Below are 16576 nucleotides of genomic sequence, written 5' to 3'. Positions count from 1 at the left end.
TAACATATATTGCATTATTTGTTTCAGAGGTACAGATCTGTGATTTTCAACAGTCTTGCACAATTCTCAGCACTCACCATAGCACATCCCCTCCCCAATGTCTATCACCCAGCCACCCCATCCCTCCCACCCCCCACCACTACAGCAACCCTCAGTTTGTTTCTGTGTTTCTTTTTTACAATGAGTGTGTATTTCTTCTAAACTGGATATATATTAGAAAATTCAAATAAATAGTGAAGTAATCATTGGGAAAACATTAAAGCTGTAACATAGATAAGATACCGAAAAAGTAAAATAAGTAAACTTTTGAGCTGAATGGAAAAAAAAATCTAGACAGAAGAGTTAAAAGTCTGTATTTTCAGAGCCAGTTTACCTTTTCTTAAACTTTATTATGTAGACAGACTGATTGATTCTGCTTTTCAAGTGAAAAGCTGATTCAGCTCTGTTCACCCTAAATGGGCACTTAAAATCCAGTAAGGAAATGAACACCATCTACTTTAGAACAGTGCATGAGCTCATTTTTTAAAAAACTTCTCCAAACCTGTGGTTTTTTCTTATCCCATATGGTAATAACAGTAATAGGATGTAAAACAGCTTCTGTCCTAACTTCCAGGAAAATTCTTAAATTGGTTACCATTTTATAATCTTTCTATAATAAATAATTACAGATGTTACTCCTGTACTCAGGTCAGAAGTCACTCTAAAAACATTTTAGTCCATTTCCCTACTCCTAAAAACCCTACGACAGATTGCTGTCTTTCAGTATTAAAGTTCTTCATAAAACAAAACTCTAAAGCTTGCAGGAGTATTCCATTTCACTGTATAACGGAAAGAATATTTACTTTTCAGACTCTTTGAAATGATACAGAGAGTTTCAAACCAAAATCTGTATTATTTGTATTAGCAACTTTAAGCTGAAATTAAAATAATTTGCAATTATTATCAGGTTATATTTGCAAATCACAAGTTTTTAAGAAATCCATATAAAATATCTGGGGGCATAAATTATTTCCCTTATTTATTAGCATGTTAAAAGTCAGCACTTAGTTGCCCTAGGAAAATAGCACATTAACCACATCTAATTGATTCTTTCTGTAGCGTATCTTTGGAGGTACAGCTCATATGGTTATGGTGAAGGTGATGATAACTGCTAAAGTGTGCTCGTGCTCATGACGGGAAGGGTTTGTCGTGCGCCAGGCACTGTTTTCAGTACTTTGCATGTATTAGCTCGTTTAATCCTCACAACAACCGTAAGTTCCTGCTTTCATATAAGGAAACCAAGGCATAGGCAAGTGACTTGCTGCAGGTCACACAGTTACTCAGTGGCAGAGCCAGGGGATAAGAACTCTTTCCCAGCCACCATACAATACTTCCTTAACATGCACGGTATTTTCCTTGCAGAAATTCTGCTCCCTGTACAACCTAGGAAGTGTTTCCAGTTCTCCTTTTAATACCCTGGCTACAGTGTGCCCATAACAAGTCTTCCAGAAGGGAAGTAATTCACCTGTTAAATATTTAAGAGTGTTATTCAGGAGATATCTATTGACTCTTGAAAGTTTACAAGAGGCTGAACAGGAAGGAGGTGATGACTTCCAAATGGAATTCACCAGTATCCATCACCATCCCAGAATGAGGGATTTTTCCTTTTTGTCTTTTGCCCTCCACTAGAAAGAAGCACTTCTAGAAAACATTTCCCCACCCTTTACTGCTCACACCCCCAAAAACTAAAACAGGTCCGCTTGAACTGGTGCCTTCGCCAAAGCCACTTTTCACACCTGTAAGTCTTGCAAACACGTGAGCAGCCCAGAGACCTGGAGTTCTGGGGGCAGTGTAGGAACACATTCTATAAAGTACCTCCTGATTTACAGAGCGCCCCCCGCCCTTGATTGCTTTGGTGCATCTGTGAGAGCTGACAGCCAGTGCTTTGAAAACCTCCTCATTATTTTCCTAGCCCTCATGTGGTGGCCCTCCGAAGAGCTCTTTGGCATCTCATACGGGCCAGCACAGGGCTTGGGGCAGGCCTGTTGTCAGTGGTACCTTCTGTGGTCAGTGTTTTCTGTACATTGCTCCACTACAGAAGGCCTATGAATTCTTTCCCACAGAACAGGTTTGCCTGTGTTTAGGGCTCCAGTCTTTTTTGTGGGCTACTGGGAACATGATGTGGATGTTGAGAAGTCTCAGCCCTCATCTAGAATGCACGATGAGTACAGGGATGCAAAGTGATGATTAGTTTTTAAATAATTTTTGTTTACATTAATAAGAAACTTTCATTCATATCCAGCAGAGTGTAACTGAATGAATCAATCTAAAAAGTTATTTCATGCAAATTAAAATAAAAATGTGATAACCATTTTTTCTCTTGTGTTGGTGAAAAAGAAAGTTTGGTACAACTGGGGGCGCTCTTTTACTGTTAGTGGGAATTGAAGGTAAATTGGCATTGCCTGTCAAAGATGTATGTATACTTTAATCCAGAATCTCGCTTTGGGGATTCTGTCCTACAGAAACAGTCACCTGTATGTATAAGGATCAATACACAGCGTTAACTTAACTGTCAGGAAGGGAATAGTTAAATAATGGACTATACATACACAGGAGTACAATTCAAGGATAAGAAAGAAGGACATGGGATCTTGTATACTGACGTGGGGTGGCATTCCATGAAGTCTTGAGAGAAGGAAAGAAAGTTGCAGAATAATATGTGTAACACAATACCATTTGTGTAATCAGAATTAGAAACACCTCTCAGAAGTTCCACCAAATTGTTAGCAGTCGTTAATCCTTGGTGAGAGAGGAGGTGTGAAAGGGACTTACTTTTTACTATATACATATGGGCGGTTTTGAGTTTTTTACAAGTACATATTGCCTTGAGAGCTTTTTAACAAAAAGAGTCAAAAGTTTGTGAACCATTTTAAATCAACGTCAAGAATTTCTAGAAGCCCCTCAATAATCCTAATATCTCAGTTGCTTATGAAAATACGTGTGCCCAGTTCTTGGGGCAGCACCTGCTGTACAGCCAGTACTCAGGAAGTGTTAGCTGCAGGTACTGTAGTGAATGGTAAATAGTTCTAAACTGTACATGGTTTTACTCCATACATTGTATTCGACATCCTTAGATTTTAGATGGTTTCACGTTAACCTAGAGATTAATTTTGGATTATTGAAGAGTGTTTTTTGTTGCTTTTTAATGCTCAAGGATATGATAAACAGTAGTAACTTAACATCCTGAGATCATTGGAGAGTACCAAAGTCATAGTTAAGAAAGTGATTTTACGGGTTTCTGTGTTCCTCCCAAATCATATTTTTGCCGAGAGTTGGATGTTTCCTCTTCCTGTGTGTTTCCAAATTGACTTTTAAATTTCACATCAGTGTTCTCTTATTTGAAGGCCATTTTTAATAAAGATAAAAGGGTCATCAATTTAAAGGAGACTATAAATAGAGAGTACCAAATTTAGAGACTCAGGCACTGGGTGCTTGGCAAACTTGCAAGCAAAGTGATTTGCTCCAGGATCCTGCACTCAATTCACATTTGTGTTTCACACCCATTGTTGGGTGGTTGGACACCCCATTGTGACTTAGTCCTGAAAAATTGAAGTCACAGATATGGCTTTGGAGAAATAATCTATTCCAGTGTTTACTGATGATTGATAAGTTGTTATTTCTTTTAATTAGGTTTTGTGTGATAATACCATGTTCACTGACATTTATGTATAGTGTTATATCTGGCAGGTTCTTACCATAATTTTTATTTCCATAACAACATTTATACCAAAGATACATACTTTCTTATATACATCATTATTTAGACTATATTTGCCTTCTTGAATTTCAGTTCAGGTAATCTTTTCTAGTTCCCTAAGGTATAATTAAATAGTTTCCATTATGAAACTGTCAGCTGCATGCTAACATATCTAGGTCGCAGGGACCTTTACAGATAATTTCATATAAATCTGCAGTTGTTTGTCTCAATTAAAAATGTATTTTTAGAGAGGTCATGGCAGTTTCTTGACTTCTGTTTCTTAAGTTCTGCCTAACTTTTTTGGACAGTTTTTGTTTCCTTTGTTTCCTCATCTCAATTATTATTTTAGACCCTTTAAAATATTCATTGGTCTTAAAAATATTTTTTGCATAGTTTATATACTAGTCACTGGAGGGTAGGCACAGTATTTGAACTTCTTACTGCATTACTTTTTACTGCTCATTTGGACCACATTTATGTATTCATACATTCAACAAAAGATAAAGTCTCTGGTGGAGAGAAACGAGCTATAAACAAAATACTGTTTAATATCAGAAATGGTTAAGTACAATAAAGAAAAATAGGGGGTGCCTGGGTGGCTCAGTCGTTAAGCATCTGCCTTCAGCTCAGGTCATGATCCCAGGGTCCTGGAATTGAGCCCCACATCGGGCTCCCTGCTCCGCGGGAAGCCTGCTTCTCCCTCTCCCACTCCCCTGCTTGTGTTCCCTCTCTCACTGTGTCTCTCTCTGTCAAATAAACAAACAAAATCTTAAAGAAAAAAATAGGATAATGGACTACAGAATAACTGAGGAAGGGCTGCTATATTAGATAAGATGGCCCATGAAGATCTTTGTCAAGATCACCTTGGAACAGAGACCTAAATGAAGGGAGGGTATAAGCCATGGGGATACCAAGCAGATGAGGTATTCTTTTTTTTTTTTTAAAGGATTTTATTTATTTATTTGACAGAGAGAGAAACAGTGAGAGAGGGAACACAAGCAGAGGGAGTGGGAGAGGGAGAAGCAGGCTTCCCGTGGAGCGGAGAGCCCCATGTGGGGCTCAATCCCAGGTCCCTGGGATCATGCATGATCTGAGCCAAAGGCAGACACTTAACGACTGAGCCACCCGGGCGCCCCGCAGATGAGGTTTTCAAGTGGAGGGAGCAGCAAGTGTTAAAGCTCCAAAGTGGAAACATTCTTGGCATATTTGAGAAAGTACATGGAGACCAGTGTAACTAGAGCAGAGAGAACAGGGGGGAGAGAAGATGAAGTCTCAGAGATGGGATCACATCATAAGGGTCTTGAGGGATGGTTGTGAACATAAGAGAGAGGTGATTTGATTAATGGTTGAAAAGGATCACCCTGACTGCATGTGGGCAGTAATGAAAGCGTGGGATCAGTGACTACATTTCTTGGATGATGACCACCCCAACCCCAGTAAGAAATATATTTTGTAACATTACTCGATTCCAGTTTACTCTTCTTTCACATATTTGTGTGGTAGTGTTCTCTCTAGAGAGAGACACTTAGCAGAGTTTCCTTGTGATGGGCCAAGTTTCGGAGATCCTTGTTCTGATTTGAATATAATAAAGGGATTCTTACCAGATTGTTACCCAAGAAAGCTGCCCAAGGGACATGTTATCGATGTAGTGAACTGGGGACTGAAATACCATTATTAGAAGATGCAGCACACATCAGTCCTTACTCTGAGAACACCCCCCTCCCAAATTTTGAAGGAATTGAAGATTTTCATGTAGGATCAGGTTGCATCTAGAATAATTTTAAAAACCGTAGTGGATCTTCCTCTTCAATCCATTGATACCTTTGCAGGTAGGAGCAACTAATGCATATCTCACTATTCCTAATCTTGACAGTTCCTCAGTGGAAAACTAGTTCTAGGAGAAGAGTAGTTCAGGGGTATGATGGGTTCTGGAAACCTCGGCAGAGATAGGCTCACTGCAGCCAGTCTCCCAGAGTGGATACTTGTGAAGTGACTACATACATACCACGGATTTCTTCTATTGAAAGAGACACTGTTAAAGGAATAAAAAGTTTAACAAGAAATCCAAAGGTAAAAACGTACCATAAGACCTTCACTGTCCAGAATTGTTTAAGATCTTGTTTAGAAGTATTACTCTGGCAGTAAATTGCAAAGAATGATAAATGCAGACCTGTAATACATGGTCCTTTCAGGAAAACTAAAGATTTGATACCAAAAATAGATTTGATATTTTTTTCTTCCATAAAGTATGGTGTTTATAGATGATATAGAAGGATGAGGTTGATATCCAGAGCATAGAAGATGGCAATGTAACAAAAACTTTTAAAATTCTAGTTTAAGTAAATTTTGTCCACATAAACGTATTTTACCACAGGTTTGTTTTGTAGAGGATTATTTTGAGGGGTAATTATAGTCATGTTTTGCAGACAGATTTCAGCAGTATTGCAGCTACATCTGTGCAAAGTTTAATAATAGATTTTAAAAATACTTCTGGAAATTTTCTTTTCCTATGGCTCTTAACCTGAACAGAATATTTGTTAAAACGTTTGTTAGATATTATGTTCCATGTTACTGTAATTGGGAGTAAACTGTGTGTGCTTCTGTGTGTATAGATGTAGGTGTAGATATATAGTGATGCCCAACACTTAAACCACTGTAATGATTGAATAACAAAATAGTAAAAGTTTTTAAAGTCTTCTAGATCATTTTTTTATTTTCAAGTGTAGGAACATTGGATTTTGAATGCTGATCCCTACCTTCTCTATTGAAGTAGAGTAATCTGAGGCTTCAGAGAAGAAAGGCTTTGAGAAATCAACCTTACACTAACCACTTAATAGTGGGGAAGCTTCTTATGTATCAGGAGCCTTTAGTGCCTTTCCTTCCCTCAAACCAGTGTGCAAAGAGGACATTCCATACCTAAGCACAGCAAGACCAGCAGGACATCCTAAAGTAGTGTCTCTCGTGCATCTAAAAAATGAAGCATTATTAATCTTCCACTGAACGGAAAGGAGTTGCATTACTGGGTAAGGCTTAGGGATAGGACAGAAGTATTATTGAATCCACCACTTGCTCATAAGTAACAAACAAAGTTTTAAAACAGTATCTCATTTTTCAGATTTATGAAATGTGTGTGAATGTCATAATGCCATCTCATGCCCAGATGGCTTTATCACAATGTCGCTGGTTTCAAAATGCTCACATTTAAACCTCTTGTCTCTCAGCCTCTCTTACCAGAATTTCAGAAACGTCATCACATGACCTAGCAGTTTTTTTACTCCATTTCAAGAAAGCATTAGAGAAATATTGCCTCACTGTCATCCCCTTTACCTCCCCTTCCCATCTTTAAAAAAATAATAACCGAAAAGTTAGGTTGGTAGTATGACACCGCAGAGAAAAAAGGCAAGGAATGTGTGGCAGAATTGATGTAATATCCTCAAAAATATTTAGGGCAGGCCACTTGTTCATCTGGGCACCTCATACTGAGACAATAGCACTAGATACTGGGAAGGTATATTCAAAACTCTTTAGGGATATAAAATCATACCTTATTTACACTTACAATAATTTTTATTCATATCTTCCTGGCTCTAGCCAGATGGCCATGAAATCATTATGGCAAAGAATAGATCAGAAATTCAGATACCTAATCTACTCATGCAAACTAACTTAGAGAAAAGAGAAATAAATAAAAATAAATTAACCTCTCATAACCTTCAGATCATCCTCCCTCAGTTTTCTTTTCATGTAATGCCAAATAAACACCAAGTGTGCTTACTTATACTACCTATAGTCACAGCTGTCATTTAGATAAACCGGCAAATGTGGAAAATCTATGGAATTTGCCAGATAACTTTTTTCTTATGGATAACTTACCAATTTCATTCTAAATTATTGATATGAACTTAAGTATAACATTAATGTAGCTTTTCTGTGGTCTGCTAGAAACTATGTTTCACTCCTTAATATTGTAATAAAATGTGAGGACATAATTAGATTGAATATGTAAGCCTTTCATCTTTTCCATTCTGTTTAAGTAGAAGTATCTGCATAATAATTACTATAGCAGAACTGAGTTTTCTTATTAAATCTTTTTTGTATTTGACCCTATTTCTTGCTTGAAAATTCAAAGGTGTTTATAATGATGAAGTTGTTTTCTACTGAAAATAATTAATAGCCTAAGTGGTATTCTGCTTCATTTTTCTTCCAGTTGATTTTAAGAGTTACTAAAATGAAACAGTTCTGAAAAATCTCAATGTATTAATTATATTTATTTAAAAATATGTATCAGAGCTGACTTCCGTCTTTGAGATATGTTCTGTCCACTTGCATGTGCAGGTCATCTCACCTGAGTTTTTTGTTTTGTTTTTGTTGTTGTTGTTGTTAAAATGTTAAATTCAGGTTCTACATGGTCAGCTATTATGAACGGAATCACAGAATAGCAGTTGGAGCTCGCCATGGTTCAGTGGCCCTGTACGACATCCGGACTGGAAAATGTCAGGTAAATAAATCATTGTGACTTCCTCTCTATAAAGTGTGAAAGTTATTGAAAGGAATGAGAGACTAGCACTTCACCAGTTGACGTGCTGAGCTGCTGGAACATTATGGATAATGCTAAAGGGATCAATAGTTTAATGAAGGACTCAAAGAATATAGAGCCCTACTGTCTTTATTCACCGGCATCGAAGGGTGGCCACAGATGGGTTCATAAGAGACCCCAGAGAAAGGTGGTTGTGCTTGCCAGCTACTTTGCAATAAGTCTCTTCGTTTAAACAGTTTTCTGATTCTTCTATTTTTGCCGTGCATTTTTTTTTTTTAAGATTTTATTTATTTGAGAGAGAGAGAGAGAGCATGAGCGGGGGAAGGGGCAGAGGGAGCAGGAGAAGCAGACTTCCCTCTGAACAAGGAGCCATGCAGGCTTAATCCCAGGACCCTGGGATCATGTCCTGACCTGAGGGCGGACACTTAACTGACTGAGCCACTCAGGCGCCCCTGCCATGCATTTTCTGAAAAAAGTTTTTTTTTTTTTTTTAGAGCCGAGAGGTCTCACATTTATTACTGAACCAACCTACTGGTGCAGAGGCATAGTCAGAGAGAAAAATCATTTCCATGATAAGACAAGTCTGTGGCCAGGTAGGAAGGATGTTTACAGAATGATAGAACACATGATCTTCACGCAGCTTAATTAAATATGTATGCCAATTAGTTGTGTCATCTCATGACATGTGACGCCTTACAGACCCAGCTTGATTCTTCTCCAGTGCCTCCTTTTGGAGTTGTACCTGATCTTATTGCCAGTTTTCATCCGAATCCACTGGGGAATGGGACGATTCTGCTTTTGTTTCTTGGCCCGGAATCGCTTGATTCTGAAAGTCTTGTGAGAAGGCATGGCGAGAAGCAGCCGGCCACGCAGAGCAGGATGGCGGCGAAAAAGAGCTGAAAAAAGTTTGATGATACATTATTATGATCAATGACTAACCCAAAATTAATTTTCTAAGTAAAATGAGGGATTTGGCAATTCTAAGACCGCTTTCTAGCCAGAGTTCAAGAGAAGAAGAAAACCACAACAGCATTTAGTATGGCTGTATAAAAAAGAAACTGATGAAATAATATATTATTTTTATACTTTTATAACTCTTTATTTTTGAAACACTTTATTGTTTATGAAGAATTGTTCTTGATTTTGATGACTTGATTCTCAAAATGTACCAGTTGGTTATGGCAAGTCTGGCCCCACTTTAGATATTAAGTGAATCAAAACTCCGGGAGACTTTGAATCTCTTTATCCCAGAGGTCATACTGTTAACAAATGGCAAAACCGGGGCTGAGCTCCCCTGTGATCATGGTGAGTTTATAGTGCTCATTGGTAAATAGTTCCAAGTCATAACTTTTTATGTTTCATTATAGCATTTATCAGTGCTGATCTATTCAGCCAGATTAGGAATTATATTCACCTGTATTAGATAAGTATATATTCAGCTGTATTAGGAATTTCCAAAAGGAATATGAAGAAATTAATAATGATATAGCTAAAATTTTAAACTGCCTCTTAAATTTAATAGGCTGTTAATTCAAAAGTTTCCCTGGCTGCTTTCCATGAAAACAGTAGTGCTAAGACCTGGTAATAGATGTTGGGGGTAAAAATTTCAGGGGTCAGGCAAGTTTAGGGGATACTGTTGGAATGTTGAACACGTTTCTTTATGCAAACTTTCTCAGTCCCTAATGTGTGAATATGCATTTTGTGTGAGTGCATAGAGGGTGCACCATTTGCCGTACTTGTGTAACTGTTGAATTTTGTTTCTGTGAATTTTTTGACATTAACTCCTTCTCGATGGCCATATTTTTTTTTTTACTCTGAACTCTGAGCAGTGAAATCACTCTAAATACTTTTTTAAAAATTAAGTTCCATGTTGTTTGTAAGATTCTCTCCTAAAAGGGACAGATTCTTCAAATAGTATTTTCAGAATCTATTTTGGTAAGACGGTTTTTAAAAATGAGAGTATATTATTACTAGCAGACTTGAGAGAAATAAATCACAAACATCGATAAGGTAAAGACAAAAAAAAAATAGAACAAAGGGACCTTTTCAAGCTTCTTTAAAATTGAAGTATAGAAATCAGAGAGAAGACTGTTACTGGAGAAGACACAGCTGGCACCAGCAGAGAGAAACGTGATGCGCTGTGGACACAGTGAAGTAACCCAGAGGAGTGAAGGAAGAATAGCAGTTAAGAATTAAGGACAGAGTACCAAACTGTCCTAACTATACATATCTTGACAGTTTTCTTCCTCCTCAGTGGTCTCAATGAAGGTCTTGGGAACATGCAAAAAACATAATAATTTGAATATTTTATTCTTTTTAATTAAATTACTCAAGATACACTTATTAATCAAAGGCATTCTTTCTTAACAGGAATTTGTAATGTCATTCATATTCCATTTTATTTTCTGTCCATCATTTTAGTACATTTAGGCATTTTAGTGCCCCCGGATTTTTTGGTCTACTTCAGCTTCTTGATTTTGATATCCCAAATTACCGTTAGTGTTCTATAACTGAATAACCTTTACCTTCCAGCTCTGTATGAAAGTAAAGGTTGCCTTTTCTTCTAATCATTCAGAACATGAAAACGAAGCTAAATCCCCAAACTCAGTCTTAACTACTTTTGCCAGTTACCAGTTACATCCAGTGACAGTGACACTTCGGGGATTCTCTTAACTCTTTCATGGTGTCAGTGTTGTAGTATTTGAAATAAGTGAGTCAACAGTTGACACAGAATACACAAGTATAATTGGCATGTTCAGAAATGATGTCTTAGAGGTGAATCCAAGGACTAGGAATTTTGAACTGGGAATGCAGTAAGGCATTTCCTGAATTAGCTATTGGAATCAGTTGACAGAGAGAGTGGGACAGTTTTCCTAGCATGAGCAAAGACGCGGAGATAGGACCTAAAACATATAGAGAGGATAATTAGTAAATTCACTGGACTCTAGGGAGTGGGGTTCCAATTAGGTGGAAAGATAAGACATAACCACTGTACAGGGAGAGTCACAGCTGATGGAAAATCTGCTGTGGTCTGTCCAGGATGCCAGATGCTGAGAGAATATTCCTGGGCCCAGAGGAGGCAGAGAACCCAGGACTGAGGGAGGCAGGGGAGGACACGTAGATTCTCTGTCGTCGTTACTAGATTGGTTGGTAACAGCATAGAAACACTAAACCCCTTTCCCTTACCTTTTGGCATTGGCTGCTTTTTTTTTTTTTAATGTTTTTTATTTATTTATTCATGAGAATCAGAGAGAGAGAGAGGCAGAGGGAGAAGCAGGCTCACCACAGAGCAGGGAGCCCGATGTGGGACTCGATCCCAGGACCCTGGGATCATGACCCGAGCCGAAGGCAGACGCTTAACCATCTGAGCCACCCAGGCGCCCTGCTTTTTTTTTTTTTTTTAACCCATTTTCTACTTGTTCTTCCCAAACAGACATAATAGGAGATAATACAAAGCTACAGAATAAATATGCATATTTGTCTGGAACATGAAGTTTACTTAAGTGTTCTCAAGCTCTTGCCCAGATCGGCCTGCCCCCGTTTCAGTAAATGAAGTTCTGCTGGAACACAGCCACGCTCCTTGCTTTGAGGGCTGCGTGTGGTGCCATCCACTACAACAGCAGAATTGAGTGGTTGTAGCCAGCAAAGACCATACATGGTGTGCAAAGCTGAAATATTTACTGTGTGGCCCTTTACAGAAAGAGTTAGCTCACCAAGAAGGAAAATGCTGCAATGTAACATATCGGAGAAGATGAACTAGAAACTGGGCAGCTTGCATCCCATCTCCACTGCTTGTGAATTTCATAACCTTGGGGAAGTTTCTCAACCTGTCTGAGCTAAAGTTTCCCCACTGTAATCAGTGATAGAAATAGTGCCTGTTCTTGCGCGAGAAGTAAATAAGGTAATTGATGTGAAATTCTTAGCACAGTGCCTGTCGAGCTGTTAGTCTTTGGTAAGCGCTGGTTGTTATTATATTCAAATAAACTTGGAAATACATCACACTGCAGTTAAATTACATTAATTATAGAGAACGTGAAAGGTCACACATGAGACATGAGGGTGTTGGTAGTAGACTCTGGGACCAGTTCACAGTCGTCAGTGAGGAGCACTTTGGTGGACAAGTTAAGCAGGACTGCCTTAGGCAGCCCTTCCTAAAGGTAGCTCTTGCCTGTGGTGTTAGGCTGACTCTCCACTGATAGTGGAAATCACAACTTTGATGCAGTTCACTAATTAAAAATCCTGCTGTGTTGCTGACTTCACTTTTACCTGGCAACTGCTAGCAATTTAGGCATATACCTGACTCGGATTTTGCTTAATTAAAAAAAAAAAAAAAGAAAAGTAACTCCCTATGAAGTACTTAAATTTTGTTGATAGGCAGTATTCTTGATAAGCAGGCCAATTAAGTTCCATGAATCCTTAGAGCTACAGGTTTGTGTGTGGTTAAATCAGCAATGAAAGTCCTCCCTCTAGCAATATTTGCCTTTGATTTGGCAGACTTGATATTATGTCTCACTGATTTTGCAATCTTTTTGAAACACAGTGTTTGTAATAAATAACTGCTGGCTCTGTGCAAGATTCTCTTAGGCTCATGTTGGCTAGTTTTCCTCTCGAAGTTTGTACCGTGTCACTTGGAGGTATCTGATCCACTTTGGTAAATACAGATACTTCCTTTTCCATAGTGCTCAAAAAACACCACAGTGATGTATGACAGAAAGTAAGGCTTCTGCCTTACCTTTCTAAATCTTGAATTATTAAAAGAACTTTACTATTGAAAAGTTTAAGTTCCTTAAAAAACTCATTTTTGAAGTCTATTTTTTAGTGCCTAGAACATAGTGGATGCATAACAGAATACATGTTGATCAAATAAAACACTCTGAGTCTTTGGAGTAAAAAATATAATAAGAAACATTATATGACATGGTAAATGAAACTAAAGTATGGCTTAAATATATCAAAAATATGTGGGTAATTTGGGGCATAGTTGTATTTTGGTTTGTCAGAAACACCTTATCAAACTGTTTCTAAGGGATATCTTATAGGATATCTTTTCAGAAATAGCATAAAGAACATCTTTCTTATGAGTCATGGAAGGTACCTATATTTCTGTAGTAGACCATGACCAGGTCTGCCATAGGCCAGATAATGAAGGAAAAAACAGAAGCAAAGATTGATTGTATTCATAGCACTGTGACAACTGAGGTCTAGCTATAATCCATTCTAGACCAGAAGGTAAATTCTGGAATGCTGATGTGTGAGCCATCACACAGCTTAATGCTGTAAGAAGTAATGAGTGCATTTTGAGTTCCTCTGGCCTTAACAGATTCCTTACTCTATGTAGGATAGATGCCTTGAACTTCAGATGTCACCTTACAGTTGGGCTCAGCCCAAACTCCAGGCCCTGAGGCTTTTATCTGCGAGACATTTCCATTTCGCTATCTTGTCACTGTTTCAAATTCAGTGTTTTAGAAAATCTAAGCCTACATTCTACCAGCGTCTTTTCTAACCTACCTTTTTCTGTTAATGGCGCAATTATATAATGACATCACAGTTCTTACTCCTTGTCGTTTACCCATCTATATCCAGTCACTGAGTTCATTGCTCTTTCCTTAACAATATACCTGAAATCTACCTTGTCCTCTGCTAACAACCTAAATTAGGCCCTTGACCTTTGTGCTTCAGGGCTTTTGAGATTCTGGCTTTGATCATCATAAATAATCCCCTCCTCCTCTGAGCTGCATTTCATTCAATAACATCATCCTCTGTTGTTCCCTGTCATGGTCCTCTCCCAGTGTACATAGGAAGCATTCAAAAATATCTGTTGGATGATTCGTTGCAAACACAGTGAAGATTTCAAGAAGTGCCCCTTTCCAATTACTTTGTCTTTAGGTTTATATTGAAATGTCTGCCCTCACTGAATATGTACAGTCGCTGTATATACTCGTAGGTGAAACACTCCTGCTTAACAAAAATGCTGAGGATAACACACATTAAAGTAATGAAAATTGGCCCATTAATAATTCTGTTGAAATTTATTTTCCTTTGACCTTCCTTTGATTTCCTTAAACCCACTATAAGTTATATGGCCCTCTCAAATTCTTTACTTGTACCCATTTGTCTGGCTCAGATAAATTATAATCATTTCTTTGATAGTATGTGCAAAATACCAAATTTGACATTAAAATTAATTAGCAAGTTATATATGTTCTCTTATGTATTAGAGAAGGCAGTATTAGAGCAGCTTCTGGAACCTGACTGACTTGGGTTTGAATCCTTACTGGGCCCTTATTAGCTTTGTGGCACAAGTAGGGTCCTTAAATGCTCCCTTAAATGCTCCGTGCTTTAGTTTATTCATCTACAAAATGGACACAATAACTCCCATAACATTGTGTTGTAAAGATTAAAAGGATAAACATATATAAAGCAAACGTCAGCCAATAGTAAGGGCTTAAAAAATGTTAGCCATCATGATTATTAGTCATTGCTTAAATAAGACAAAATCAGTCAACCTCATTCTCTTCACTCCTGCTGTTATACATTAAACTTCATGCCAGGTAGATTTATTACGATTTCTTTCTTAGGATTTTCTTTGCTGCTCTTATTTCCAGACTACTTGATTAATCTTACAAGTAGAATGAATAGAATATCAAATCAAGTAATTAGCACATTTCTAGATTATAGTTACTGATCTGCCCTCATCATATTCTTTTGTTTGTCCTAATTTTCCATACCATAAATCTGTTGTCCTACTGATATTTTTTCTTCAATGATTTTTTAAAAATCATTACAAATACTACTTTTAATGTTACTGCTGTATTAGAATCTTTCTGAGTAAAGTTAGGCTAATTTTTAAATACAGTATTCTCAGCTGCCAGCATATCTCAGTTGTTGGCTCATCTGTTTGCATATATTTAAAGTCTTATATTAACCACCAGTGGATTTTTTTTCAAGGACTTTTATTACTATATAATTTTCCACATCTGTTTTCTTCATCCTTTTTAAGATATAAAAGATTAAGTCAGTAATTCAACCTTTTTTTTATTATTCTTATTTTCAGTTTCTCGTGTTAGGTAGCATAATTTTTTGTAGTTTCTCTTGGTTTCAACAGGAATAGTTGTGAATGTTCTCATTCTCCCTCATTTGCATATTATGTATTACTTATCCCTTCATTACTTATCTGTTGAAATTCAGTCTAGTTTATTTATGAACTTAACTTTTTATGTAAATCACAAGCCCTTTTTATGTTGCATAGGTGGGTGGCTGCTTTTATAACTCAAAAGAAAACTGTAGTTAGAATCTTAAGGTTTGTTGTTATCTGATTTTTATTAGGTGTGGAGTTGGTCTAAAATTTTTTATTCTGCTTCATCTCTGGATCTGGCGGCCTATGGCCAGTGCCCGATTCCGTTTCTTCTTTTTGTCAACAGGAAGCTTCCTGTAACAGTTGTGTTGTTGTTGTTGTTGTTTCTGACAGAAGTTATTTTGTCTTCTTTGACAATAATGATCCACTGATACCTAGCCAGTCAAAATTGAGTAATTTGTGTAATTTCCATTCTCCCCATGAGAAGTCTAGATACAATGTTTGAATGATTACCATTTACATGAGAACAAGAGAAGAGGAAGATATGGAGTAGCTGATGAAGAAGAAGGTCTACCTGCTTTTTTCTCTGGCATTCCATTTTTTCCCAAAATGAATTATATTGATTGTGTCTTTTGATTATAAATGTAATTCATGCTCGTTTAAAAAATAACCTCAAACCGTAACAAAATATTTAAAGTGGAAAGTTAAAGTCCACTGTTACCTGTCCCTTAGAGTTAATTCCTGTTTTAGCTGTTTGTTGTAAATCCTTTGAGTCTTCTTTCTGTATTATACAAATATTATCCCCTTCCTCTTCCTCAGTATAATTGTCTTCTGCAACATGTTTGTATTTTTACTTAACAATGTATTATCTCTTCCAGTGACTCCATCTATCTTATTCAGTAATGGCAAGTATGTGATGAATGCCAACTATTAGCTGCAAATAAAACAGGTACAGATCCTGCCCTCAAGGAGCTTCTGTCCTCGTGAGAGGAGACAAACAAGAAACTAAACAAGGAAACATCAGGTAGTGGTAGGATAATACAATGGAATGACTAGGTACCTACTTTGGGTGCTCAGGGGTAAACAGCACGCTGAGGAGATGACTGTGCACCATCTAGAAGAAGGGTATTATAAAGAGCAGGTGGTACAAAGAGTAAGGTCAGAACACTGGAAAGTTTAAGGAATAGAAAAAAGGCAAGTGCAGAGGGCACTGGTTTTGTGAGCAAGC

General features: G+C 37.5%; 2 protein-coding genes across 5 annotated transcripts in view; one reads left to right on the top strand and one right to left on the bottom strand.

Moving 5' to 3' along the window:
* WDR7 (WD repeat domain 7) overlaps positions 1 to 16576 on the top strand; it is a 365699-nt gene that overhangs the window by 292064 nt on the left and 57059 nt on the right. For all 4 annotated transcript variants that reach the window (XM_073898127.1, XM_025886347.2, XM_073898126.1 and 1 more), the window contains one exon: positions 8135 to 8234. In XM_073898127.1, the coding sequence (XP_073754228.1) occupies positions 8135 to 8234 (100 nt within the window). The remainder of the gene's footprint in view (positions 1 to 8134; positions 8235 to 16576) is intronic.
* Positions 8760 to 9122, bottom strand: LOC112834906 (large ribosomal subunit protein eL39-like). The gene has a single exon (XM_025886354.2). The coding sequence runs from the start codon at positions 9120 to 9122 to the stop codon at positions 8967 to 8969; it is 156 nt and encodes a 51-aa protein (XP_025742139.1). The 3' UTR covers positions 8760 to 8966.

The sequence above is a fragment of the Callorhinus ursinus genome, unplaced genomic scaffold (genome assembly GCF_003265705.2).
Source record: "Callorhinus ursinus isolate GAN/ISIS: 27379988/994484 unplaced genomic scaffold, GSC_fseal_2.0 scaffold11, whole genome shotgun sequence".
NCBI lineage: Eukaryota > Metazoa > Chordata > Mammalia > Carnivora > Otariidae > Callorhinus > Callorhinus ursinus.
Note: the sequence above shows the minus strand (reverse complement) of the source record. Positions and strands in the feature narration are given on the sequence as shown.

What these genes read in the sequence shown, in the direction of transcription:
- LOC112834906 (XM_025886354.2), bottom strand. Translation starts at nt 9,122, where the DNA reads ATGCCTTCTCACAAGACTTTCAGAATCAAGCGATTCCGGGCCAAGAAA.